The sequence below is a fragment of the Nomascus leucogenys genome, chromosome 20 (assembly GCF_006542625.1).
Source record: "Nomascus leucogenys isolate Asia chromosome 20, Asia_NLE_v1, whole genome shotgun sequence".
Lineage (NCBI taxonomy): Eukaryota > Metazoa > Chordata > Mammalia > Primates > Hylobatidae > Nomascus > Nomascus leucogenys.
The window spans coordinates 11,659,207-11,686,451 of NC_044400.1; the positions used below are offsets into that span (position 1 = coordinate 11,659,207).

The following is a 27,245-nucleotide window of genomic DNA, read 5'->3' on the forward strand; positions in this document are numbered from 1 at the left end:
CGATTATATATATTTTTCTCAATCAAATCTAAAAGGACCCCAAGCTCTCATATCCCAGTATCAGTGATTTCACATGGATAATATCAGAAACACAAGGTTTGTGCAATCAAGTCCAGACAGAAGTGAAGGAAAAAAGAGCTCTAGCCGGGCGTGGTGGCTTACGCCTGTAATCCCAGCAGTCTGGGAGGCCGAGGCAGGTGGATCACGAGGTCAGGAGGACGAGACCATCCTGGCCAACATGGTGAAACCCTGTCTCTTCTAAAATACAAAAAAATTAGCCAGGCATGATGGTGCATGCCTATAGTCCCAGCTACTTGGGAGGCTGAGGGAGGGGAATCGCTTGAACCTGGGAGCCAGAGATTGCAGTGAGCTGAGATCGTGCCACTGCACTCCAGCATGGCGACAGAGCGAGACTCCACCTCAACAACAACAACAAAAAGATCCTGTTCCTCAGTGTACACCATGCCTCCTGTATTGCAATGATTCCCTAAAGCTCTGCTGCTCTGGTTGAGAAGCATGTGTACTCACCTCTCATGAATGCCCTCCCGCTGACCATAGACTTGGCCAGAGGATTTTCGCTGCAGCTCTGGAGGTTTCTGTGTTTCAGTTCCCAATTCCCTAGGCATCCACTGATTTCACGCGTCTGTGGGAGACACTACAGATCTCTGGTATTTACAGAATTCATGCAAACTAGGTCTCTTCCAGCCCTGAGGCATTCCCTGTGGGACTGGACAATTCTCCCTTCTCTCACCATTTTGGAAAAGTCACAATAACCACATTCAACAGCCTAGATTTTGAAAACAAACACGTGTAATTTCTCGCCTGAGGGCTAGCAAAACCTAAGTCTCAAGGATGCAAAGGTCACTCAAGAGAAAAAGTTGAAAAATACACTGCTTCTAGTCATGGACCTCTTCACAAAATAAAAGTCGAACCTTTTTTTTTTTTTTTAAACACAAAGGAGAGTTACATTTTTTACACTCATTTACCAGCCACCTATTTACCCAGCATTCATACATTTGAAAATTACATTAAACTTTCCTAAGGCAGAAAAACATTTTAATTAAACTCACCGATGAAAATATCTTGGCTTTGGTTTTGTTTATTTAATATGTTGAACCAATCTGGGTAATATGTAAAACATCAAGAGGTGGGGATGTATTGCTTAAGGCTTATATATTTATCTTGAATCATATTCACAAGATATGCAAAGTGCATATGCAAAATCAAATACTACTACTTCTTTAAAATCTTATTCATGTGAAAGTAGATATCCTTATTACCATGTCTCTCATCCCGTAAGTTGGTGGACATAGTGATTTGATGGCTAAATCTATCTCCATATATCCAGACATTTTCATGATAAGGCTCAGAAGAAATGAAATTAATTGTAGTAAAGTCATTTTTCTCTACATTTATAGATGTTTAGTGCAGTCTATACGTAAGGAAGTAGCTAACACAATTGGTAGTTGATTTTTTTTTTTACAGTCTAGACAAAAAAAAAAACTGAACAAGTGGCTAGAAAGCAGAATTACACACAGAATACTCTCACATTAAGAACAAAAATTGGGAGAATTGTGAAGATAAGTTTCTGTATGAATGGAACTGATAATATGATTAGCTTGTTAATAACAAAATAACAAAGAAGAAGTTTAAAAACATGGTTCAATCTAATTGTATAGCAAGTATTTATCTCTGTGTCACACACAGAGCATGATTACTTAAAGTGATTTTAAATTATAATATTTTTCCTCTACATTTAGCATAATACGTTGTAAGAACAAAAAAATCTCAAACCGCATCCATAGACTTATTGTTAATAATAATATTGGTTCTGCTAATTTGAAACATGTATGGTGGTTCAAATGGTTATTTATGTCAATGTCATTAGAACTTAAAATTTCAAAGTAAAAGAAAGGAGATAGAAATGTAGAAACAAAAAGTTAAGTAAAAATCCTCTCTTATTAAATCCAAAAGTATCGGTATAAGATCTTGATTAATCTTTCTCTTTCTAAAAATATATGATTTCTACATCTGCCAGTGAAAAGTCCTAGAACCAATTATAAACCAATCGTAATGACTATCCTGAAATTCACCAAGTGGTCTCTAAATACCATTTTCCAATTAAAGGAAACAAGACTGCTTTGAGAGGTGCCTAATTTTAGGTCTGAGAAAATAAATGGACAAGATGAGCTGCTAACATCTGAGGTTATTAAGAGAGTGTACAAAGTGCACAAGAACAAACTTAAAGGAACTTCCACTGACAAAAGGGACAATTTGAGCATTAGAAAGAAAAATGACGGTAAGGGATTAAAACACACACACACATACACTATATAAAAATCAATGAGTTCACAACAATACCTTAAAAAGCAAAAGCTCATTAATCACTTTGGAGGTTGCAAAGGTATCAACATTCTTAGGATGCAGTTAGTCAAATTCAGAATGTGAGCTATTCTATAGTATAACTGACCTGTTTTCTTCAAGTAGTAAATGGCATTTAAAAAAACTGAAGAATGAGAAATAGTTATACATTAAAGAAACTTTAATTCAAGGTATAGATCTCTTTTGAGTCCTTACTTTACCAAACAGTATTTTATATAACTAAATGACACAACAGTACCATTGGTCATTGAGCTGTTTTACTTAAATGAGCTCACTTGCAGAGATAATCATTCATTGCTCCTAAAAATGTTTACTGGATAGTTTTTATAATCATGTTGACAGTATTAGATACTTGGTTCACAGACAGCCATGATCTTTATCCCAGTAGAGCTGGGATAAAGTTATATGAGATGTTAATTTACATTTGTTTTCTATATTTGCTAGTTTATTAATTTATTAATTCACTCAGCAGTTTGTACTGGATGTTTACCGTGTCCCCGGCACTAACAGTATGGAGAATACAGTGGTGAATAAAACATATGACATGTCTTTCTTATGACATTCTCTAATTTCTTTCACATCATTTGCTATTATGTAGCTTACTCCAGATATCCCACATTTCAGATTATCCTTACACATAAAAAGCCTTTTCTTAAGTAGTTCCATTTCTACTTAAACTGTTATCACAAAGAGAAAATTTCAGGAATTTAGAAAGTGAACTCTCCTTCCTTACATGGGGATGAAACTGGGAAGAAGCAGCAAGTAGTAGTTCAATGTGCTTTGCTTGCTAGGAGTTCCACAAACCATGAGATAGTTACACTTTTTGTGGAGGAAGCAGACAAGTACATTTGGGTAAAAATGGAAATTCCCTAACAACAGAAAACATCGTCCCAGTGAGACACTTCACTGGAGTATTCCATTTCAACCAGAGTGTTCAGACCCAGGGAAGGTGATTACCAGTGACTCCATTTCATTTATCTCATATACAGATCCTCAAAGGTAAATTTGCCATCTTGTTTGACTTCCACATAAAATCTGTATATGGACTAGCAGCAATGAAAATTTTGACAGTTCATTTCACAGTTCTTTAGGGAACAATGTCAGAAAAGAGGAGAAGGAGAGTTACAACAACTAAACTATAAAAGGATGGGTGCAAAGGAAAAGAGATGCAGACAGGAGAAAGAACACCAGGGGAAGCTTTGCCAACGCAAAACAGATTTGTCCGAGGATTTTTGTTTGTTTCACATTCCATATCCTTAGCCGCCTTCTCCCTATAGCCAATAAACTGGATGTAGTTGCTTAGAAATAATTTTTGAAAAAAATTGTTTAGAGACAAGATGTTGCTATGTTGCCTAGACTGGAGTGCAGTGGTATTCATGTGTGCCTGTCATAGCACACTACAGCCTCAAAGTCCTGGACTCAAGCAGTCCTCCTGCCTCAGCCTCTCCAGTGGCTGGGGCTATTGTGCCAGGTAGAAATAATTCTTTAACTCTTTTATTATCTCATAATCTTCATTGTTACCTAAAATTATTACAATTCCATTACTCCATAACTATCTACTGAATAATGATACTCTCAGAGTAAATTAGTATGATGAAGCCATAAAATTTGTGTTTTTTTTTCCATTTTTTGTTTTATTATGACTCACAGGGACAAATGAAAGTGGAAAATTGTTATAATTCTGTTATATAGTCATGGCCTTAAAATATTAGTATCTGAGCCACTTTTATATAGCAGACATGGTTCCTACACATCTGGGTTTCTATGCATAAGTTGTCTAGTCTTTTGGTTTGTAAACATTTTTCAAAAAATGCAATTTTAATTACATCTATGTTGTTTTTGACAGGGAAGTTGTGAAACAAGTTGTTCCAAGATCAGTTCCAGGTTTTCTGTACATAAGTTTTCTTATCTTTTGAGTGTGTAGAAGTGTTTCTAAAATTTTAATTTTAATTATATCTCGTTTTTCATAGAGAAATTGTGAAACAAGTTGTTCCAAAGATCAGTTCCAGTGTTCCAATGGTCAGTGTATACCAGCCAAATGGAAATGTGATGGCCATGAAGACTGTAAATATGGGGAAGATGAGAAAAGCTGTGATCCAGGTAAAGGGATTGAAGTGATATTTCATTTAGTTAACATTTTACCTTGATAGAATTTAAATTTAAGCAGCAATATGCAGAAAACAGTGGCAAATATGTCATATGTTTACCGTTTTTAAGAAATGGTCTGCAAATCTGTGGATAAATTAATTAGTGTGTGCTTCGTATGTCTTGAAAGTGTTTTAGAAAATCAGATCATTACTTACGAATGGAATCCAAGCATAATTTCCCCAAATTTGATTTTCTGGTTTCTATATCTTATTATACCATTTGGAATTGTTTCCCCAAGATAGCAAAGTAAAATCTGTTGAAATTATAAGTACAGTAAAAGACAGGTTTTAGTTATGGAAATGGTGATTATGAAATAGAATGTACTCATTTCAATGTGATGCTAGCTAAGAAGAAGCATAGTTGTATTGTTTGTATTTACATCTTGGGCCAAAATTTGAGTAAAGTTAGAAAGCAAAGCCAGAAAAAAGATACACTACTCAATTTATGCGCTAGGTGGCTCTATAAATATACTCATTAAAGCACTTTATTTTTTAATTATATATTTTAATTACATTATCTTACAGAAAAATATTACTGGTGGAAAACTGTACTATAATGTAGGTATGACCACAAAAACATTACCTTGAGAGACTAGGTCAGAGTCACAAGTACAAGGCCCACACATTACTATGCCCCAGTACCATGTCCATGGGCCATATTATTAATTGATCACATATTCCTTTCTTACTGAATACAGACATGTTATTAGACTCCTTATGAATACAGATCCCTAGACAAACACTGCCAATTAAAAGGAATGGAAACTCAAGGAAAAAGCTTTTTAGTGTCCCTGAACTAAGGAATTCAGACCACAAAGTCATTAAGTACGATAGACTACATAGTGGTCTAACGTAAGGCCAGAAGCCCAGACGTTTGAATGCAAGCCTAGCCAACTCAAGCTCATGGAAAAAGGCAACTATCATGATTTCTGTCAATTGATTAGACTGGGTAGTATTTACATCTTGTGACTAATCACTTATAAATATTATAAACTTGCAAATATTGCACTTGTAAATAACAGTTAGCTGCTTGTTATTCTTAATTTCAGCATCATAAAGGAATACTGCACATTCTGTTAACTCTGTTAATTACACATGTATTCATATTTAAAATCCCCAAACAATACAATTCTTAGAACTTATTCAAATGCTTTATTTATGTCAATGCAACCAAATAGATATCATTGGGTCTATGAGACCATGCCAAGATTTCGACTTCGTGCTTTATACAGTGAATATAAGAATTAACATACTCAAAGGTTATTAAATATTATTACAGTTTTGAAAGTAATTTGAGACTTCAATAATTTAAAATAATTTAATTTAAAATTGTAAAAAAAACTCATGTAATACTTCAAAATCAAAGGGATGAAGGATATCAAGTTGTTTTTTTTTTCCTTCTATGTACTATTGAGTTAAATTCTTACTGCATAGGCTATTACATCATGAAGTATATTTAATATGCAATAATATTATAACTAATTCTAAAATTATTTAAATAATTTAAATGAATCTGTAATACCCGTCATTAAATATAGTTATATAATATAAACTATTTTTATTACCATCTATAAATTAATATATTTATGTGTTTATGTTTTTATTTCTAAAAAACTGTTATTTTTACTCTATCTCAATCTCAAATTTATAATTGTATTCAGCTTCTCCTACTTGCTCATCAAGTGAATATATATGTGCCAGTGGTGGATGTATTTCAGCATCTTTGAAATGTAATGGAGAATATGATTGTGCTGATGGTTCAGATGAGGTAAAATATATCATTTAATTAAAATATTTGAATTACATGAATTAGGTTTAGGCAAACAAATGTAATGAAAATAAAGAGAAAGAATCTTGATTCTTAGCACGGTTTAACATGTTAGATATGTACATTGAATGCAGTCATTTCAACAAATACCTGAATTTTCATGCTGTCCATATATTAAAGCTCATTCTTATTTGTAGAAGTTATATTCATTAAGACAAAATGAAAGAAAGCCCATGGTATAATAAATCTCTAGTATTACAAGTTGCATGTTTATTTTGCCCATGATTGTATCATTATCATTAATGAAAACTGCAGTGTCCATTTGTATTTGAACAGATGGACTGTGTGACTGAATGTAAGGAAGATCAGTTTCGGTGCAAAAATAAAGCCCACTGTATTCCAATTAGATGGCTGTGTGATGGAATTCATGACTGTGTGGATGGCAGTGATGAAGAGAACTGTGACAGAGGTAAGGTATTTTTGTGTGTGTGCCTGTAAATGAGAGAATGAAAGTTAAGGTTCTGTGCAGAATATACAGTGTGTGCTAGAGGCAGAGGATAGAATCTTTAAATGATTCTCTTTACTCTTCCAAGTTTCATTACATAGCAGCCTGGTCTAAATATGCAAAATCCAGATCATTGTCAGACAGAGTATAATCTCAATCTGGGCATGACAAACACGAACACAGGGTAAGTGTTTACTGAGTGTCTACCATCTCAGACTAGACGCCGGGTCAAGTATAGGGATACGTGGAGAATACAGAGAAAGTGGCCAATAAAACCATGACTACAAAAGTGTATCTTGAATTTTCTGTATATTCTTTCCTTTCACATTGCTTGCCTTACTCTGAAGGCGTAGGAACAACATATGGCATACTCAACTGCACACATTCATATGCTGTATGATATATAGGTTATAGGTTGTGCCCCAAATCCCTACATTTCCTTACTGCCGTATCATTGAGAAAATAACCTACATTTTTTGTCAGTCTAAAAGACAACTTTCCTTTTTGCCATATATTATTTTCCAGCTGTGCAAAGATCATTTTCTGACAGATAACAACATTTTAGTTTTAAACCACCACATTAAACATAGCAATTGTTACTACTTTAGAGTTATTTCGCAAAACAATTGTGTGCTGAAGCCTAAAATGATCACAGATTAATCCATGTTTGCTATTTTCATTTTGTTAAATACAAAATTTTTAAATGCAAAATTTCTTGTGACCTGCTTACAAAGTCTCTCAGTAGATTTTACACTTCTTGGTATTTGGAAGATCGTCAGTAGAAATGGTGCTAGATACTGCCACATGATTCAAGGCACTTGAATGTACACTCTAGGTTTATATACTCTAAACCTGTCTAAGATGTTTACTTTTGTAAATATGTAGTCACCTAAGAAAAACAGTATTTTAGTTTCTTTAATATTATTTCAGATGTTTATGATTAGATAATCTCTCCATCCCAAACCTGATAAAGTGTTGTATTATGCAGAAAAAAAAAAATAGTTTTTTCTTGGTCTGTTTGCTTTTTTTTTTTTTTTTCCCCACAGCTCCTTGCAGAGCAGGATTAACTCATAGACAGTGCACCCAAAGTAGGCCTTCAGTTTCCTTTTGAATTTGCCATTTATAATAGAGACCCATGAAATGTTAAATGTCCATAACGGCTCTTTCTACCTTAGGCTAAGTTCTCACACTCACTTTCTGTAATTGGTCACTCTAGAGACAACAAACATTGTGGAGAGTCTGGCAGCAATAACTCATGTGACTTTTGTGCTCAAAGGTTTGGGGATGACAATTAAGCTACTCCGTGTTTTCCATATTCTAGCGAATCACCTCTATTGCTCAGCTTCAATCACTACCACCCGTCTAGTTCATTCTCCCATTGCTTCTTGCTTGGGCTGGCATGATGCCACCTAACTGGTCTCCAATACATCCTATTTATTGTTACAAGGTTCATCTTATGTAAGTTTCCTTCCAATTATGTCGGTTTTTACTCAAGGTACCTGATTACAGACAAACAATTCAATCTAGTAATCAGTTATGAGAAAATGACCCCATTTTATCCTCCCAGACTTACTTTCCACTGCACCTCTTTATGTATTGCATCCTAGCCAAACTAGAAAATCTCAAGTACCTTTCAGATCTAAAATTATTCTACTAAATATTTAATCTTAATGACTGAAAAAGAGTTGAGAGCCTTTAATTCAATCATTTACAAATGTTTCAAAGCCCCCTTCCCCTCCATTCACACCTCTAACTTGGTTTTCCTTGCTGCTGGATAATTAAGCTCCAGTGACATATTTTAGTGGTTACATTATTTGATCCCATATGGATGTACCTTAAGGCATTACCACTTTCAGATTTCTAGTATTTAATTTACTCCCAGGAAGTGGCATAGGTATGGGGTAAAGGCATTTTAAGGCATTGAGGAAATGGCATGCCAGAATAAATATCTTTTCTATTAAATTTCATTTCCATTCATTTCCAATCAGGCTACATGAGCTAATAGGAGCTGAGTGTTGGGAACTGGAATATAAGAGAGCTGAATGATAAGCATGACACATTTTCCCAATGAATCAGTTTTACTAGTTTACTTTAAAAGACAAAAATTCAAAATACTCTGGAATTAAAAGCAGCATTTGCATTTTTGAAGGTAAAATATATGACCTCAATGAAGTGGGGTGCTTGTTCTGGCCTGAGCTTTCAAACTTTACACTTTATATAATATTGGTGGAAAAGATTGGGGGGTTCTCTTCTGAGTAATTATCAGCTCAACAATGTGTAAGTCAGTCAAATAAATTATAAAGTATTATCCTGTATTAAAGCTTCTCTCAACCCAATTAAGATGAGAACTCTAGATGCTTATTTTCTGTGATGATGCACTTGACCAGATTTATATTAACTTGCCAGGGTCTCTGTTATAATTTAGATGTATTATTGTTAATTAATATATACTTTTCTATTTTCCTAATATTTCCTGTTGAGCTGATTAAGAACATGACCAGGAAACTGGAATTTTAATTCAGTCAATCTCTTTAAATTATACCTTTTTTGTTGTTTATATGCACTTTATGCCATTTCAAAATAAGGAATTTTAAGTGAGTCTCAGGATGTCGTGGTAGCCCCATGATGCATGTTTTAATGCAAATTTTTTGGAGTACAACATCAAGTCTTTAGTAGTTTATCACAAAACCTTTGCCTTCCTCTTGCAATATGATTTCATTTATAGTTCTTTTAAATAAACCAGTGGCATATCCAACACTCATGTGGAGAAAATTATAATGTTATCTAATGCAATACCTTAGGGAACTCATTTTTTAACAAGGCTGATGTGTATGGTACAAATAGAGCTTTCTAAAATAATCAGAGAATGTCAAAAGTTCACAAATTTTGTTTGAATGTAATCCATTGTAAAATGGAGCATGCGATGAGATTTAGTCATTAGAATCTTTATGCTGAAACTCTGCTTCATAGTCTATGGATTTGATTTTGAGTTAAGGCAATATACTCACTTCATACTGATACTCATATCTTTAATTTCTTTAGTACTTAGGACTGCATACTGCATATGCTATCTTTTTTATTATTTTCAGAGTGAGACAGTTGTTAAATAGTACTGAATTTTATTGCACAGGATTTCATAATTGAGATTAATTGTAAATACAGCAGTATGGAGCTCAGCATTGCAGAAGTTTGAGAGAAAGGAGTATCCCAATAACAGATACTGAACCGTCAGAGTCTCACATGGTGATATTCACCTTGGTGGATTCACCCAGCCCTTGCCTTTGTCTGTTTCTTAGTTTGGTGGTTCTCAGAGATGGCAATATAAGCTGTACCAGTTCTGCTAAGCATTTTTGCAGACAATTGTACTCAGATCAATTATTCAGATCAATATCACTATAAATTCTTGGTCCAAGCTTTAACTTTTACTTAAGATACTAAGCAGTCTGCCTTTGTTTTCCTAATCATGTTTCTGCCATTAATCATACCAGGTTTTTAAAAAGACAACTCTCTCAAATCTGTTATCAAGCTGCCTCTCTTAGTTAATAACTTCACCTTCTTCTTTAAAGAAATAAAAACAATTGTGAGCATTTTTCAACATCTGGCCACCAAACTAACAAATCTACCTGTAGCTGTCCTCAGGCTTTCCTCCTTCCTTCCTCCCAAAACAGAAGATTTGTTTCACTTCCAGTCTAAGCCTATTTCATTCATTTTGCTCTAGATCTCAAATCTCTCACACTCTCTGGATCCTCCAGAAACTCATGACATTAATTACTCTTTTGCTCTCCTGTACCCTCAAATGTGTCTTGTCTACTGAATTATTATCAGAAGCATTTAAATGTGTTCAGGGATCTGTTCTTCCTCACACAAGCAACGAGGCTCACTTTCTGGTCTCTTGCTTCCCTTTATGGCCAAACTTCTGGAAAGATGTGTTTGCATTCACCTCCTTCTTCCCATTCAATAGCCAATGACAATCATTTCATTAAACCCACCACCATTTCATTAACCTGCTTAGCATTAGTTACCTGTGCTATCCCTCTCGTTAGAACACTTTTCCCTTGTATTGTCTGGCATCACTCTTTCCAGATATTTCTCTAACCATTTTGATTACTTTTTTTCAGTCTCTTTTGTAGACTCCTCTTTACCTACCCAATCCGTTTTTCTCTGTATTCTCTTTTAAGCTTCAAATCATAACTATATTCTGATCATTGCCAGATGCACATTTACAGCTCAAAAACCTATCCTATATTTCAGACATATTTATCCACCAGCTCACTCCACATCACCACATGGCTGTCTACCGGTAGCTTAAATGAATTATGTCTTAAGCCTACTCCTCCTGCTGTGTTCCTTTATTTAATGAACAATACTATCTACCAAATGGTCCAAACTGACTAAAAAATGAGTACGATGTTTGTGTGCTCGCTCTCCTTTGCATCCTATCACTTCTTAAACCTTTTGCTACTGGATGTGAATTATCAGAGATTTGTGTAACAAGTCAGAACTCAGAGCAAGAAGAGTTATTTGATCTTCACAAGTTCGGGCACATTATTCCTTCCAAAGTACATCTGCAGGAGGAACAATGGTTCTTTCTGGGTATTTTCTAGGCTTTTAAGGATTACCACTGTCACTGCTCTGCCTCATGTTTTGGTGAATGTATGTGTGTTTAAATATGTTAATACACTCAGTAAGTCAAATCTAGACAACCCATGAATTCTATCTCTTACCTATACATGAGGATTAACTAGGTAGTATAACCCTTTGGGAGCAATCTAATTTATCTTAATTCTATACTGTGATATTTCTGTTGTTTCCCCAGGTACTTCTTGCACCTGTGACCCTATACATCACTTTAACTGTACCTCTTTTATAACATATAAAAACATTGAGTTATCCAAAGCAAGACTAGAACCCACAGTTCCTAACTCTCAAGTCATTGTAGCCTCCACCGTATATTGCTACATCTCTAGACATATAATCCAAATTTGCTCCTTACTTAGGTCCTTTGCCTGTGGTAGATGTACTTAAGAATTTTACATGAGAATGTTTTTGTATTCCTGATGTTTTTATTTATTCATTAAAAGAAAAATGCAAACATTTTAACAATCCAAAAAATAGTGCTTTACTGCACAACTTTTATTTAAAAAGAACCCTGAAATATTGTATGATATGGCCAAATTCTTATTGCTGTTAAAAAATTGTTTCTTTGTGTTTGCAAAAAAATTTTTACTGGTTATTCTAAGCTTTTAGTGATCTGGTTTATCAGTATTTCATATACAGCTAAATTGTCTAATAATTCTAAAAATGTCTTTTCCCCAAGAAAGACACAAATTTTAAATAATTACAATTAAAACTAAAAAATTAAATTTCTGTGTATTCAGTAACATAAAAATTATGTGAAGCAGAGTATAACTTGGATTCTTAAAAACTTTCTTCTAACATCTTATCAGTATTTTCTAAAAAAAAGACATATATGAGAGTAATATTAGAATGTTTTGAAATGTCAACAATGAGTACATGTTATTAAAAAAATTGAATATTACTTGTTCCTGGTATTATGCTTGAAATAAATATAATAAATATATGGAAGCAATCAACTAGATACTGTTTGCTAAGGTTCAGAGGAATATGTGTCCTGCTGACTGGCACTGATTACCCTGAATCCCTTTGTTTCTTTTTGTTTTAAAATAAAGGAGGAAATATATGTAGAGCTGATGAGTTCCTTTGCAATAATTCTCTCTGCAAACTACATTTCTGGGTGTGTGATGGAGAGGACGACTGTGGAGACAACTCTGATGAAGCCCCTGATATGTGTGGTATGGCATTTCACGTGGCTCTAGATTATACTTTTATCTTCTGATCTCATGCACCAGCATGAATCAATGAAGTGGGGAGGTGAACTACAAATTATACCATCCTGGGGTTAGGTAGATAAAGTACAACCACTGATACAGCTTTTGTTCAGGTAATAAAGGGATAATCCGGTTCAGAAGTTATGACTTTATAGAGACTTATCCTAAATCTGAACTTGCACATGTCAACACTATTCAGAAGAGAGATTATGGTCTCTTTGGGTGGATTTAGAGTAATTGACATTTTAATTGAACAAGATTCATATAATAATCTTGGCTTCACATCAAATTGGAGTTTTAGGTTAATTTTGGAGGGGTACAGATAAGCAAATTAAAAATATATAAATAATAAAATCTCATAGTTTCACAAGCCACCCACTAATGAAATATCTACCTATCTATCAATCAATCATCTATCTGTATATCTATCTATCCACATATCTGTCTATATCATTACAAGTCTTAAACACAGAACTGAAATTAGGAGTTATTTAACATTTAAACCTAAAAAATCTTAACAAAAGTTATTGTTTCTTCAAATTCAAGTTACTGTTGACTGAGATTTGTCTGGTGTATGCTTATGAGACCAACAAATATAAAAGTCTAATTTTAGATCAGCAACATAAAGGATCTCTTCTATTTTAATGAAGTTTTTTGGTCCCTGTTCTCATACTTTTTATCTAATCTCTGCAAGAAATGTAGTTTCACCTATACTTTAAAGGAAAATGCTGCCACATCAGATATAACTCAATGGCACACCAGGTAAATTAAAGAAAGAAAATACAGCATGAGTGTACGTACTTACACTTTTTGTTCTATTTGTTGCATCAAGTTAAGGCAATATTTAGATATAGATGGTGACATTTCACTACTGAAATACAAAAATGCAGGGAAAAATACAAAAATGCAGGCAGCTTTATTCTGTTAAGTATTTAAAAGTTGAAAAAAAACAGGCTTTGGAGAGTTTTTTTCTATAGATACAACTCATTATGATGAGTAATGCAACTAAGTTTCAGCTTCAGTTTTCTTTACATAATCTTAGAAATAAACTCTGGGTAATCACCAGGGATTAGACTGTTTCCGAATCATAAAATATTTAACAATATGAGAGCTTATCTACCAACATCAATCCAGAACCTATTTATCAATTATGTGATTTTTTTTTCTATTCTCTATTCCACTTGACCACAAAACCAGTGAGTGGAATAGGAAATTTTCAACAATTGATGTACAGTGGCAGAGTCATACTCTCCTAGAGCTGCTTCCAGGGCCATGAATTGATTCTCAGGGGCATTCCACACAGCACAGATGGGAAACCTTGTAAAATCCAGATTGACTGTCTGAACATTTTTGCGTTTCTCTCAGTGAGCAATATCAACATTGAGTCAAACTATTATGTGCCAGAAATTGTGCTAATTAGGACAAATGGTTCTTTTTGACAAGGAGATCTTATTCTGGCTGGACAAATAAAAATAATTTTCATACACTCTATTTCCAGCAATGATAGAATTAATTAAAAGTATAGAAAAGGCACAGAGAGATTCAATGAACTCTACCTAAAGAACAATTCAGAAAGCTACAGTGTTGAAGGAGCTAGACTAAAAGACATCTTAAGCAAAGTGAATAGCATGAGAAAAGGTGTCATTCATTCATTCAGTAGACATTTGTTCAGCAAGAGACCATGATTAGTTTGGTGATATAATGATGAAAGAAGTGAACACGAACCCTCACCTCACAGAGTTTAGAATCTAGTGGAAGATGGATATTAATGTGCACAAAAATATATACTTACAAATTATGATACATACTATAAAGTATAGTAATTTGTAAAAGTATGGAACAAACAGACTTTATCAATCATAGGGTATGAGAAATAACATTTTAGTTCAGGCCTGGGAAATATTTAGCTGCTGAATAGGTGAAAAGGATTGAGGTTGGGAGTGAAAGTGTGATACAAAATTGCGGACAAAAGAAATAATATTTGTGAAAGCTCTGGGCAGAGCAAACCATGGCCTAGTCAAGGAATTGAAGGATCCATGTTCCTAGACAGCACAGAGCCAGGTAGCTACGAGCACTCCTGGTTTTACCAGACTATAGTCAGATAAACCCATTGTAAACAGGAAATAATGTAAATTGACAGTGTGTGTTTGATTTAAAAATATTTTCAACATATAAAGGATATATCAGGACATAATCCCATAGTAAGTAGAGGAGAACATGTATTGCTTTCACACTGTCATAAAGTCAGAAAACCTTAAATTGAACTATTGTTAAATCGGCGATCATCTGTATTTGCTTAGGATGAAACTAGAGACAGCAGAGATACCTGCAACCTTAGAAGGAAAGAGGTAGCCTACAGATATAAATTCACCAACCAGCATAAAATGTGGTAATAAATACAATGGAATATTCAAGATTACGCTGTGTGGAAGTAAAGATAGGGCAGGAAGGGGATTATCAAAGAATACTGAGTGACAACAAGCCCCTAAGTTAAGATGAGCTGGCAGAAGAGACTTAGGTAAGTGACCACAGAAGGCATTGCAAAAAAGAAGAGTGAGGGACCAGAGACACCAAAGTAATAACATTTTTCAGCAAATATGTGATGGTTTCTGCAGAGGCAGGGGAAAATAAGTTCCAGAAAAATGATTACTTTTACATAGGAGTCAACTATTCTTCTGTCTCTGCTCTTAAAATATAGAAATGAGTTGATAGACTACATGTAGATACAGGTAGATCTGAAATTCTTTAATAATATGTTAAGAAATTTCCCATCTTTGTATTTCTACTTATTTTTGTTATATATATATATATATGTATATATATATATATATATGTATATATATATATATATATATATATATATATGCTTTCCAAGTAGCATTGATAAATATTCATACTTGGTGGTATCAGTTGGCCTTGTAGTATGATCATCTGCAACATTTCTGGCTTCCCAGATGCAGATATTGGGAGAGCAGGTGGTTTCGTTCATCTAAGTTTAGGGTTATTTTGGATAACTAAGATGAAAAAGAGAAAAGGGCCAGAGAATCCAGGGTATTGGGAAGAAAGTGGGTTTCTAAACTTACCTAGTACTTAGAGCAGTATCCAAAATATTATAGGTTACTATAAATATTAATGGGGAGAAAAGTACAGACAAAAATCATTGGTGAATAGGGAAAAGGTAGTTACTTCGATGAGCTAGAGTTAAGATAAAGCTGAAGAGTTGTTGCAATGATAGTGATTGGATTAAAAATCATTAAAGAAAGAGATTGTGCTCAAAATAGAACATTCATAGTAGTGGTTTTACAAATGAATCATAGGAAACAGCAAATTTATGCTGCAACTGTTTATATAAGTTAGCATTCTTAACAGCAAGCAACAGAAACTGCCACTGTGAATCAAAAATAGAAATTTGTTGAAATCCACCAATGTAAACAACCTCCTAGGAGAGTGGTGGCTTCGGTAGGATTGGAGTAAAAGGACATAGGGTATAAGAAACTTAAGGAGCTAAGAAGCCTCACTTGTTGGTTTCTTCATGTGAATGTTGAAGTCATCTAAGATGCTGGAATGAATTTAAATGGAGATCTTAAAAGACTAGGCTGGAATGTGCTAGTTTTCAGTAAACTGGGGCGGAGGTGATGTTTTTGAAGTTGATTAGAAAATAGCAGCAGCGTGAAGATATAATCAAATGTCTAGCCTTCAAAATAACATTATTTTGTTTTAGTTTATTTTAGAAAATAGAAAGTAAAGATAGGATAAAGCTATGGAGGCTGTAGTAGGAAACTAGGATGTTTTCAAACATGAGGTGACATAAGGTTTGAGCAAATTAACAGACATTCCTAAAAGACCTATAGAGGAGGGAGTATATTTGGAAAATGGACCAAATTTCACTTAAAGCAAGGAGGTCAGGGATGGAGTATAACATATTTAAGAAGCTGTAATAAAGCAGTATTGCTCAAATATTGAGAGGGACAAGGGATGAGTCTGCAGGACTGGCACGGGCAAGATAGTGACAAGTCTATTAGGCCATTCAAAATATCTTAAATTGTATTCTCAAGGAAATTGGTAACTGTAGGATAAATGGTTACACGAATATGTTAAACTGATTTTTCTCATGGCTTTTTGAGGATCTGAGGATGGAATATGAAGCTGGAGACATTTAGGATATCTCTCTGTAAAAGATCATAAACAGCTAAGCTATTGTGATTGTAACTGGTAGAGATGGCTAGAAGTTGCCAAACCTGGGGACAATAGCAACAGTAATTGGTGACTACTGAGAATTGATGGTCAATGAGAGGAATACATTAGAATAATTCCAGACTTTTGGCTATGATATGCCACTAACTGAATGATGGAAATAAAGCGAGTTTGAGAACAAGGGGTAAGATGAGATGATAAAGAGCTGAGTGATGAGCTTGTTAAATTTGAAACTGTTGAGGGGATGTCCTACAACCAACTGTGAGATGTCTGAACTAGATAGAGAATTGAAAGTCTTTAGGATGTAGTAAATCAATGAGAGTGAATAAACATATCTAAGCAAATAATTCAAGAGTGAGAACATTAGGGGAACAAGGACAGAGTCCTGGGTAACTTCACATCTAAGGATGAAGACTAATGACGGATACTTCCTGCTTTAAGAGTGGAAGTCTTCAGATGAGATAGTGAGAGAGGAGACAAATGTAAGATTCCCTGGCTTTCATTGTGGTCTTTTTAAACACACACAAAAACATGCACGTTAAAAATGAATAACTAAGATCAAATATGTGCCTCAAATACATATCTAAACTGTTGTTTACAGAGACAAAGAGAAAGAAATCAAGTTATAATATTGTTGGGATTTTTGTTTGTTTTCACTGAATGACCTATTTTCAATTTGGGGCCTGTAACATATGCTTGCTCCGGCTCTATGCTGTGCGAAATTGCTCTTTGAGATAGCTAAGTGTCCTGCCATATTGCATAATTGTAGGCATAAATTAATTTGGTACACTAAGTGAAGTCAGCTAAGATAAGGCATCTGGGAATGAGACCATAAAGTTTGGCTCTTTCATATTTCCTTTAAGATCCTCAGCTGTGCATATTTTTCTGTAGTTAATATAAATAACTAGAATCATCACATATTTTTCTAGTAGCCACTAGTAGGCAATTGTCACAACAAAAAAGATATTTAGAAAAGCTAGCTTATGGATTTGAAAAGAAAGCATAAAAGAAAAAGGAAGAATATTCTTTATAAATCATTGTACCTGAAGGAGCTTGTTTTTTCTTCTTTTTCTTCAGTCAAATTTCTTTGTCCATCCACAAGACCTCACAGATGCAGAAATAACAGAATATGCCTGCAGTCGGAGAAAATGTGCAATGGGATTGATGACTGCGGGGACAACTCAGATGAAGATCACTGTGGTGGTAAATGCGTTTAATGTGAAATAATTCAGTGATGGCTATGAGGTTCTCTGATGACTTGGAGTACAAACATTTTAAAAAATATATTTCTTATGTGGACGTCTGAGGGCATTATTTTCAGACATTTGATCTTCTGACAAGGTATAAAAATATTCCACCAGCATTTCATTTGCCTTATAGGTGTGTACCTTTATCCATAGTTCCCACTAATCCTTTATTCTAGAAAATATTCATCCCAGAGAAACAATATAGAGATTTTTAAATGCTCTGTTTAAAGATTTAATTTTTTGAAGAAAGGGAGGAGCTTATATAGATTGTAAGTATATGCAATTCTTTTTTATGAATTCTGAAGTTCAAAAAGTTTTTAATGCAAAAGACTTATGTATGCAGCAAAATCATCTGGAGACAAAGCTTGACCTGACCTAATTGGAGCCATTTAATATCACCCTCTAAAAAAAATTACACTTAGGGTAAATATTTTTAAATTTTTCTGTAGATATCAGTGTTATTTACTTAAAGTAAACACACTGTTACTTTTCTAAAGTCCAAAAATTTCAGAATGTTTAAAAATTTGGCCTTGAGAGCTTCAGATAAAGGATTATAAACCCATGTTTTTCATAGTAGTTAGTAAAATTTTGGAGATACTACATGCTCATGTTTTGATTCTGTGAGGCACTAATCGTTTTTTGTATGACTCTATAGGTAAGCCGACATATAAAGCAAGGCCTTGTAAAAAGGATGAGTTTACTTGTAGTAATAAAAAATGCATCCCTATGGATCTCCAGTGTGATCGACTTGATGACTGCGGAGATGGTTCAGATGAGCAAGGATGCAGAATAGGTGAGCTCGTTTACTGTTAAGCAAAGCACGGGGATACACAAGTCTAACTTCTGCTTGTACATGACTAAAATGTTCTGGATGGAAATACTGATCTTCAAAGTATGCTTGACTGATGCCCTTTTTCAAAAACCTTTGCCAAGGCAACATTAGAATATTACTTAATTTCAGAAAGTATGAAGTGGACAAGGTTGACTTTGTAATGAGTACCCTTGTTAAAGCAGAAGCTGAGAAATCAATATTCAAGTATAGAAACTGATGTCAGCAATGTAATCTATATCATTTAGTAATTTATCTTATAGAAATTTAGTGTTAAATTTTATAAACGGTGATATTTAGTTGAAAGATAGTAAAAGTCTTAATTTTTTCAATGTTTAAAAAAATGTAATCCATTGCTGAGTCATTCTTACAGAAGATGTGATTTTTTTTTAGTTACAGTGCCATGATACTTGAGTTATTACATGCTGATTGCGAATAGTTTGTGTTTAATGCTTGGTATTTGATTTTTTATATTAAAGAAAAATAATTAAATTTATGATCCTAAATTCAGTTTGCTTACAAAAGTCACACAATATTTCCTACTTTTGCATCTTTTCTTTTTTTTTTTAATTTATGCATCTAAAACTTTCCTCATTTAGGGATGAAGCAATACCCACCAGGATATGGCTACACGTGTCTAAACCATGGTATCATTCCACTGACCTATTTTAACTAATTGTAAAATATTCAAGTCAATGGGGACAAATAATAGTTACAATCACAATAATTAAAGTTCTCGTGTTTCTCAAAAATTTAAGTAACTTAGAGATAATATAATGTTATCTCTATAATAATGTCCTTCTCATTTATTTAAAAGAGAAGTCCTTCTAAAATGTTTTCCTGAATGGGAGATAAAGCAATAAAATTGCAACTGCTCTCCTGGAAATTACAAGTAACTTTTTGTCTGTCCTAAAATGTTGCAGCTTATGATCAACCATTATGAGCACATTACACACTCAAATGTTACTCTTCATATGTATGTCCAGCATAATAAAATGAAATTTAAACTGCTGATTTAACTGACTTGCTTGAGTAACTTAGCAGTACCCTTGATTGAGTTTACAAATATTAAGCTTAGGTTAGCAATAAATGCCTAAATTTCTAGGTAGCTTATAGGAGATGCTTTGGCTCTCAGAGAAGGATGTAGTACTCATATATCGTCTTATAATAAAGATAGCCTGTCATTAGAATCACTGACTTCTGACTTACTTTTAAAAAGTATTATAGCTTAACAGCAGCTCTAAATATCAGCTGTTAGCACCTTGGTCTAATCTGTATTTAATGTTAATGAGTTTAGTTTTTATACTTCTATACATTCATAAGACGTGGGGGCTTATATGGAGAGAAGACCATACCTTATACATTCAAAAAGAGTTATCTATGGAACAATAAATACCATTTCAAATATTTTTAAGAAGTTAACTCCCCACTTCAGGAATTAGAATTATATTAGTTTTGATCATATTTTTAAATCCCAGCTCCTACTGAATATACCTGTGAAGATAACGTGAATCCATGTGGAGACGATGCGTATTGTAATCAAATAAAAACATCTGTTTTCTGTCGCTGTAAGCCTGGATTTCAGAGAAACATGAAAAACAGACAATGTGAAGGTAGAGTACTTTTCTTCAACAGCTTGCTCATAAATCTTTGGGTTATGAAGATTCCCAAGACTTCTAAATTGTGAGATCACAGGGGATTGATTTTCATCAAAATGGTGTGTATCTACGGGATACCACTTCACTTATGAGAATGAAAGCTTCTGGGGTCAAGAGCTTGTTTGTTTGTGGAGCTAAGCTAACCACGACAGAGGCTACAGAGCTTTTTCTATAGCAAATTCAGAAGCTGCAGGAATTTCTATAGCAAATTCAGAGCTGCAGGAATTTCAATTCTATTGCTACAATACTGTTTTGAAATGCAAATAACGAAATTGCTGGTTCAGGAACTATTGGAGAATTAGTCTTGCTTCATGAAAAAATATGTTTATGATGACCCATTTCTCTTGAGTGTGGCATTTGCAATACTGAAATAGGTAAATCACATTTAGAGAGTCATGGGCTTTTGTCCTAAAACCATGTTTTAAATAGATCATAATGTGTCTTTAAGAATTCAAAGTCAGGATCTACATATATCTGTCAACTTACTTGAGATCATTTAAAAATTGAGCATGTAGGATCGCCAAAATCTTATAGTAAGTAAGTAAATATAATCTACATCAGTGTTCTAACTATAGAACCATGAGATACAGACCCATATGCACTTTCTTCGAGTTTCTCCAATAAAACTGCTATTTGTATTCATATTCATATTATTGTAAGTACAGCCAAACCTAAAATAACTAAGTCTGGCTTATCCAGGCTAAATTCAAGTCTTCAAGTGCTTTTACCAACCAGCTTGCTTTTGTTATGTCTCTTTGTGATATTTTGAGGTTAAGAAAAATGATTTTACTTTGTGTTAATCAAAATGGAATTATTTAAATTAATTGATTCTACTCACCCAAAAGGGGAAAAAGTGTAGTCACATCATGTTTATCTACACTTTGAGTTATATGTGTATTTGGATTATTCGTGACATTTGATTTTTCCATTACCATGAGACTGAAAGCTGACAACCTAGGTTTTCTGCGTTTTAGTTAAAAAATGAATTATCTTTCGAACTGTGGTATTTATTTTTCCCAGGCTCATTCTATCAATTACGTATAAACATGCACACACACAATTCTTTTAATATTTTAATTTCAATAACATTTATTTTCTAATATTTGTCAGTGGGCTTTTTTCTGTATATATGTACTAAATTTAGAAATTATATTGTTAAAATTTTCTTAATTTTTAATTACATTCCACAGCAAATATAACCTGAACACTACATTCTTTATTTTAAATTGCTATGAATCCACTTTTTTATATTATTTTGTAGGACAAACGAGTAACTTCTGAACTCTAATAAAATGTTCATCTATTTTTAATAAATAAAGTTTTGATATTAAGGAAAATAGCTCTATTTCAGTGTCAACGAAGGGTAAGACATAACTTGGATTCTATAATCCAAAAATTTAAATTTGTTTGTGCCCTTCACTTACATATCTGGAAAAATGCATAAGAAATTGCTATTTGATGTTAAAGCCCAAACACTTCAATTAGAGTATCTAAAGGGATAAAAGTAAAGAGGAATGGTGGAAGAAAATTAGAAGGGGATTAACAGTTGCTGAGTGCCAGGTACTGTTTTGGGTACTAGGCATGTGTGGAATTCCTCCATCCCCTTCAAAAGCTCATGATCCAGGCTTTCTAGAGATGAGGAGAAAATGATGGTTCCAGCCAGTATGATGACAAGTGAGGAAGTTGAGGTTGTATGAAATCATGCAGAATATTGCTTATTTGGATTCTGTACCAAAGGGAAACCATAGTGACAAATAACTGCCTGTTCAAAGTTACAGATGCTGAACAAATCAGAAATATTTGTTGTAACTGTGATGGTTAAGTACTCACAAGATGCATTCTACTTCATTCCTGTAAAATATTTACTAAAAACAACGAAATACACTTTTCTGCATCTCTTTACCCTACATTTCAATCAAATAACAATGTGTGGCCATGAAAATGCTTATGTGGCAAAGTATCACAGTAAAGTCAACAAAATCAGAAAACCTGAGTTTAAGCCTTGACGTTGTGATTTGCAAGTGTCTCTACCTCTGAGCCCTTAGAACATTGCTGTGTGCTACGCAAAAGAGTTATTCTTACTGTGCTGATTCTTAAGTTCTCTAATTCAAGGGAAAGATTTATCTCACAGATTTATTAGGTAATTAGGAGATTATAAGTGATAAAATGAGGCAGAGGAAATATGCTGGCTAAACACAAAAGTAGAGGAGGAAAAGAGAGGAAAATTAGGTAATTCCCTAGAATCACCTGGCCTCAATCCTGGCTCTTCATAAACCCTTAAAATTAGACTCATGTGCCAAGCTACATGACTCTGATTAAATCACATGAATACTGCCTGTGATTTATTTATTTATGCTAGTGATTTGGAGGTATTTATTCATATATAGGCATGCAGATTTTGCTTGCTTAATTCAAATAACCTCAATACAGCCCTTCTTGTTACATAGTCACTTCATATATGAGTCCAGAAGTGTATTAGAGATGCACCCAAATCTTTCTTCTCTGCCACTCATTGTGCAAAATCTGGCAATAGAAAAGGAATGTATCGTAATTTATGTCCTCAAGGGAATATGAATATGTAACCACATTCCTAAAATATAAGCAACAGTGTAAGAGAGAAACACCAGGAGAGCAAAGACTGGAGAAACTAAGGATAAATCATCACTCCCATATATGGTTGGAGACCAAGGAAGGCTTTATTTCAGGTGGATCTTGAAAGATGAGTAGAAATTCTATATGGAAAAGTGGGCAAGGGCATTATAGGATGAAAGAATAGCCCATGATATGTGCAAAGGCATGGAGGTAGGTCATCAGAAACAGCTTAAAAGAAAACCTCAAGACAGGTCTATTTGCGTGAATGGAAATCTATACAACAAACCCCCATGGCACAAGTTTATCTAGGTAGCAAACCTGCACTTGTATCCTTGAACTTAAAAGTTAAAAAAAAAAAAAAAAAGTAAAAATTTTAAAAAAGAAAAAAGAAAGTCCCAGGGAAGTTTGAAATTGATGCTTTAATATTTTAAGTGGATTAATAAAAGCAATGGCAATTGATGAATCTTCTAGTACAAATATTGTGAAAAATGATTATACCTTCACAAATATGACACAGCAAGTCACAGATTAAAGATGTGAAAGGACAATAAAGCTAGTAATAAGTTAAAGAAAAATAATTTTGGCCTTTTTGAAACGTGGTAAGAATAGGAGTCTGAATTGAGGGTATGATGATGCTATTTTGAGCTCTTCTTTTCTAGACCTTAATGAATGTTTGGTGTTTGGCACATGTTCCCATCAATGTATAAATGTGGAAGGATCATATAAATGTGTGTGTGACCAGAATTTTCAAGAAAGAAATAACACCTGCATAGCAAAAGGTAAGATTATAACCACTACTGCAAATTCTATTACAATTTCATTGTAAACATTTTATGGAGAAAACTGTTTTATATTTCATTTCAGCAACAGCTTCATTTCTGATAAAATATTTTTAATGATGATTAATTTGACCAGTTGGTTAGTTAATATTAATGAATTTAATCTTAGATGGTTTATGGAAATGACTATGAAATACATGGTTACTGTTAAAATCACATTGTGTCATTGTGTTCAAAACAATTTTTCAAAAGGGGTAAAAGTTTAAAAGCCCGTGTGATAGAATGTGAAGTATCTCTCTTGATGGTCTGCTCTAAGGGAATATGAGAAAAATTATACCCCTGGGATAAAAATAAAAGGTTAAACATTAGCATTATAAGGAGAAAGGAAATTTGAGTAAGGATTTTGAAGGTTTTAAAACAAGATCTTGCTTTCAAATTTAGAACTCCACTTACCAATATTTTTCTTGAAAGATTAAATGATAGGCCTGGTGCAGTGGCTCACGCCTGTAATCCCAGCACCTTGGGAGGCCAAGGCGAGTGGATCACAAGGTCAGGAGTTCAAGAACAACCTGACCAACATGGTGAAACCCCGTCTCTACTAAAAATACAAAAATTAGCCAGGCATGGTGGTCCACACCTGTAGTCCCAGCTACTTGGGAGGCTGATGCAGGAGAATCACTTCAACCCGGTAGGCAGAGGTTGCAGTGAGCCAGGATTGCGCCACTGACACCAGCCTGGGTGACAGAGCAAGACTCCATCTCAAAAAAAGAAAAACAAAACAAACAAAAAAAAGATTAAATGATAAACTAGGGTTCTGGGCAATTATAGGTATAGATTTTAATATTCATGTGTTTATGCTAAATAATATTGTAACTTCAGTATTGTTAGCTACAAAGTATGATTGGACATTATTAAGATTGTTATTATAAGAAGAAAACAGGATGATGTAATGGATCAACTGTGGGCTATAGCATTTGATATGCTTGGATTTGAATCCCAGCACAGCACCTTTTAGACTGTGTGGCCTCGAGGAATTCACTAAAGTGTCAGAGCCTCAGTTCAGTTTCCGTAGTTATAAGAAGTGGAGATAAACTGTGAAAGGCTTAACGTAGCATCTGACACATAATAAGCATTTGCTAAGTGAGAGCTATTAACATTACAGAGCTGGAAGGCACCTCATGGGGTATTATTATTATTTATTTGCAGAAACTATATATGCAATCGAACATCTCTTTAGGGCTTCATTAATATTTTAATTAATATTTTTGGCATTTGCTTTAGGGTTTTACTTGTTAGTATGAAAATGACATTAGTATTCTATTGTAGGTGTCAAAACTTTAGAATGTTACACTGAGCAGGATTCTAGATAATTTAGAGATTATAGAACTTTAATGGAATAAATACTGGTATCTTTTTATGTTAAAAGTTAATAAGCATTTAAGATGTATAAATACAGTAAGAGGAAGATTCTTCATATTTTAATTTTTATTTCTTCGCTTAAAGTAATGATCACTCAGGTGCATAAATTATCAGAAAATTTGAAGCTTAATGAGTATACAACATAGTACCTGGATATTGACAATTGATGCATTATAACCTAGTGTATTGTGACTTATCAAATAATAATCTCTCTTCATAAAAAGGACACTTATATGTACATAATTTCTAGCCATAAGGAAAGATTGGCACTAGAAAAACCTATCAATAATTATTGTAAATGTTTGGATAAGTGGGTATCAGAAATAAGTCATAAAGACTAAAAGACAATATAAAGCTGGTTGATTTTTGAGGAAAAACCGTATTAAGAATAATTCAAGATAATTTAAAAGTACAATTATTGCTTTTAACATTAGTTGAAATTTACTTTATTTTTGTATTTTATTATAATAATCTCCAGGCTCTGAAGATCAAGTTCTCTACATTGCTAATGACACTGATATCCTGGGTTTTATATATCCATTCAACTACAGTGGCGATCATCAACAAATTTCTCATATTGAACATAATTCAAGAATAACAGGGATGGATGTATATTATCAAAGAGATATGATTATTTGGAGTACTCAGTTTAATCCAGGCGGAATTTTCTACAAAACGATCCATGGCAGAGAAAAAAGGCAAGCAAACAGTGGCTTGATTGTAAGTAAATACCATTGTATATTTGAAAGTCCATACCTTTTCACCACCTGCTTTTTAAACAATTTATCTATTGTAATATCTAATTATACTAATTAATATATTCAATTATTCTCCCAATATTCTCCTTAAATAGAAATAATGTATTTCTCTGCTCATTCATTCTCATAGCTGTACATGATTTATTTTAGTTGCATGCTTTTATGTTTTTGCTTTAATGTATTTGACTAAGATATAGTATAAGAATGCTAGTGAATGATATCTAACATCCCCAGAACGTCTATTTCATAGTGCTTTACAATTATTATGAACATAAGCTTTCTTATCATGAGATGAGATTGGGAAACATCACTTTATTTTTACATTAGAAAGTAGCGTAATGCAGGGATAACTGTTTCTCTTCTTACATTATCACAAATATACTTCTACTCTAGGGCAGGACATCAACTCAATAGTGTAACCATTTCTTCTGACTCCTGATAACTATATTTCAGGAAACATCCAAAACAGAAATATTGTGCACTTGTGTATGATGGACATTTTGACTATCATGGTTGTTTTTGAGAAAAATAAACGGAACATGTTTCAATTTATGGTTGTAGATTAGATTATCCATTTTTGTTTTAGGGCATGTCAAGTTATTGTCTGTTTTATATTTTTAAGTAACCTGGAAGGAAAATGACAGATAAATATATATTTTTATAGGGCCTGGCCCATTCCTGTACAACCAAAAAGTCAAGTGCTGTCCCAGCAGGATGTAATTGAAGCTTTGTGTTTAACAAAAATTAGAGGTTCCTATCTAGAAGTTCTCACTACTTTTTCTACTAGCATCTACCATAAACACTTGAACTACGTAAATCCATCTGATGCAAATCTGGAACATACTTTAATGTTATCAGCAGTAGATGGCAATATGCTGGTTTTAAAAGAAACTATTTTAGCTTTGAAATTCGGATTTAGATTAACTTAGATGAAACCTTTGAGTAAAAATACATGGATAACAGAATTGTTCAATTCCTATTCCCTCAAACACAATAGCTAACATTAACTTTCGTTAGCTGTAAAACAGAAATCTGCTTGTTGAAAACATTGCTTCTATGGTAACATGGCATCTGTTAATGAATGAATAAAGAGTATATACTGTGGAGTTAGTTACATT

General features: G+C 33.7%; 1 protein-coding gene across 1 annotated transcript in view; it reads left to right on the forward strand.

The window, feature by feature from the left end:
• LRP1B (LDL receptor related protein 1B) overlaps positions 1–27,245 on the forward strand; it is a 1,933,392-nt gene that overhangs the window by 1,779,679 nt on the left and 126,468 nt on the right. Inside the window, exons 69-77 of the mRNA XM_003267617.4 lie at positions 4,353–4,482; positions 6,191–6,297; positions 6,634–6,766; positions 12,493–12,615; positions 17,923–18,048; positions 18,748–18,885; positions 20,400–20,534; positions 23,831–23,950; positions 25,848–26,089. Of these exons, the coding sequence (XP_003267665.2) occupies positions 4,353–4,482; positions 6,191–6,297; positions 6,634–6,766; positions 12,493–12,615; positions 17,923–18,048; positions 18,748–18,885; positions 20,400–20,534; positions 23,831–23,950; positions 25,848–26,089 (1,254 nt within the window). The remainder of the gene's footprint in view (positions 1–4,352; positions 4,483–6,190; positions 6,298–6,633; positions 6,767–12,492; positions 12,616–17,922; positions 18,049–18,747; positions 18,886–20,399; positions 20,535–23,830; positions 23,951–25,847; positions 26,090–27,245) is intronic.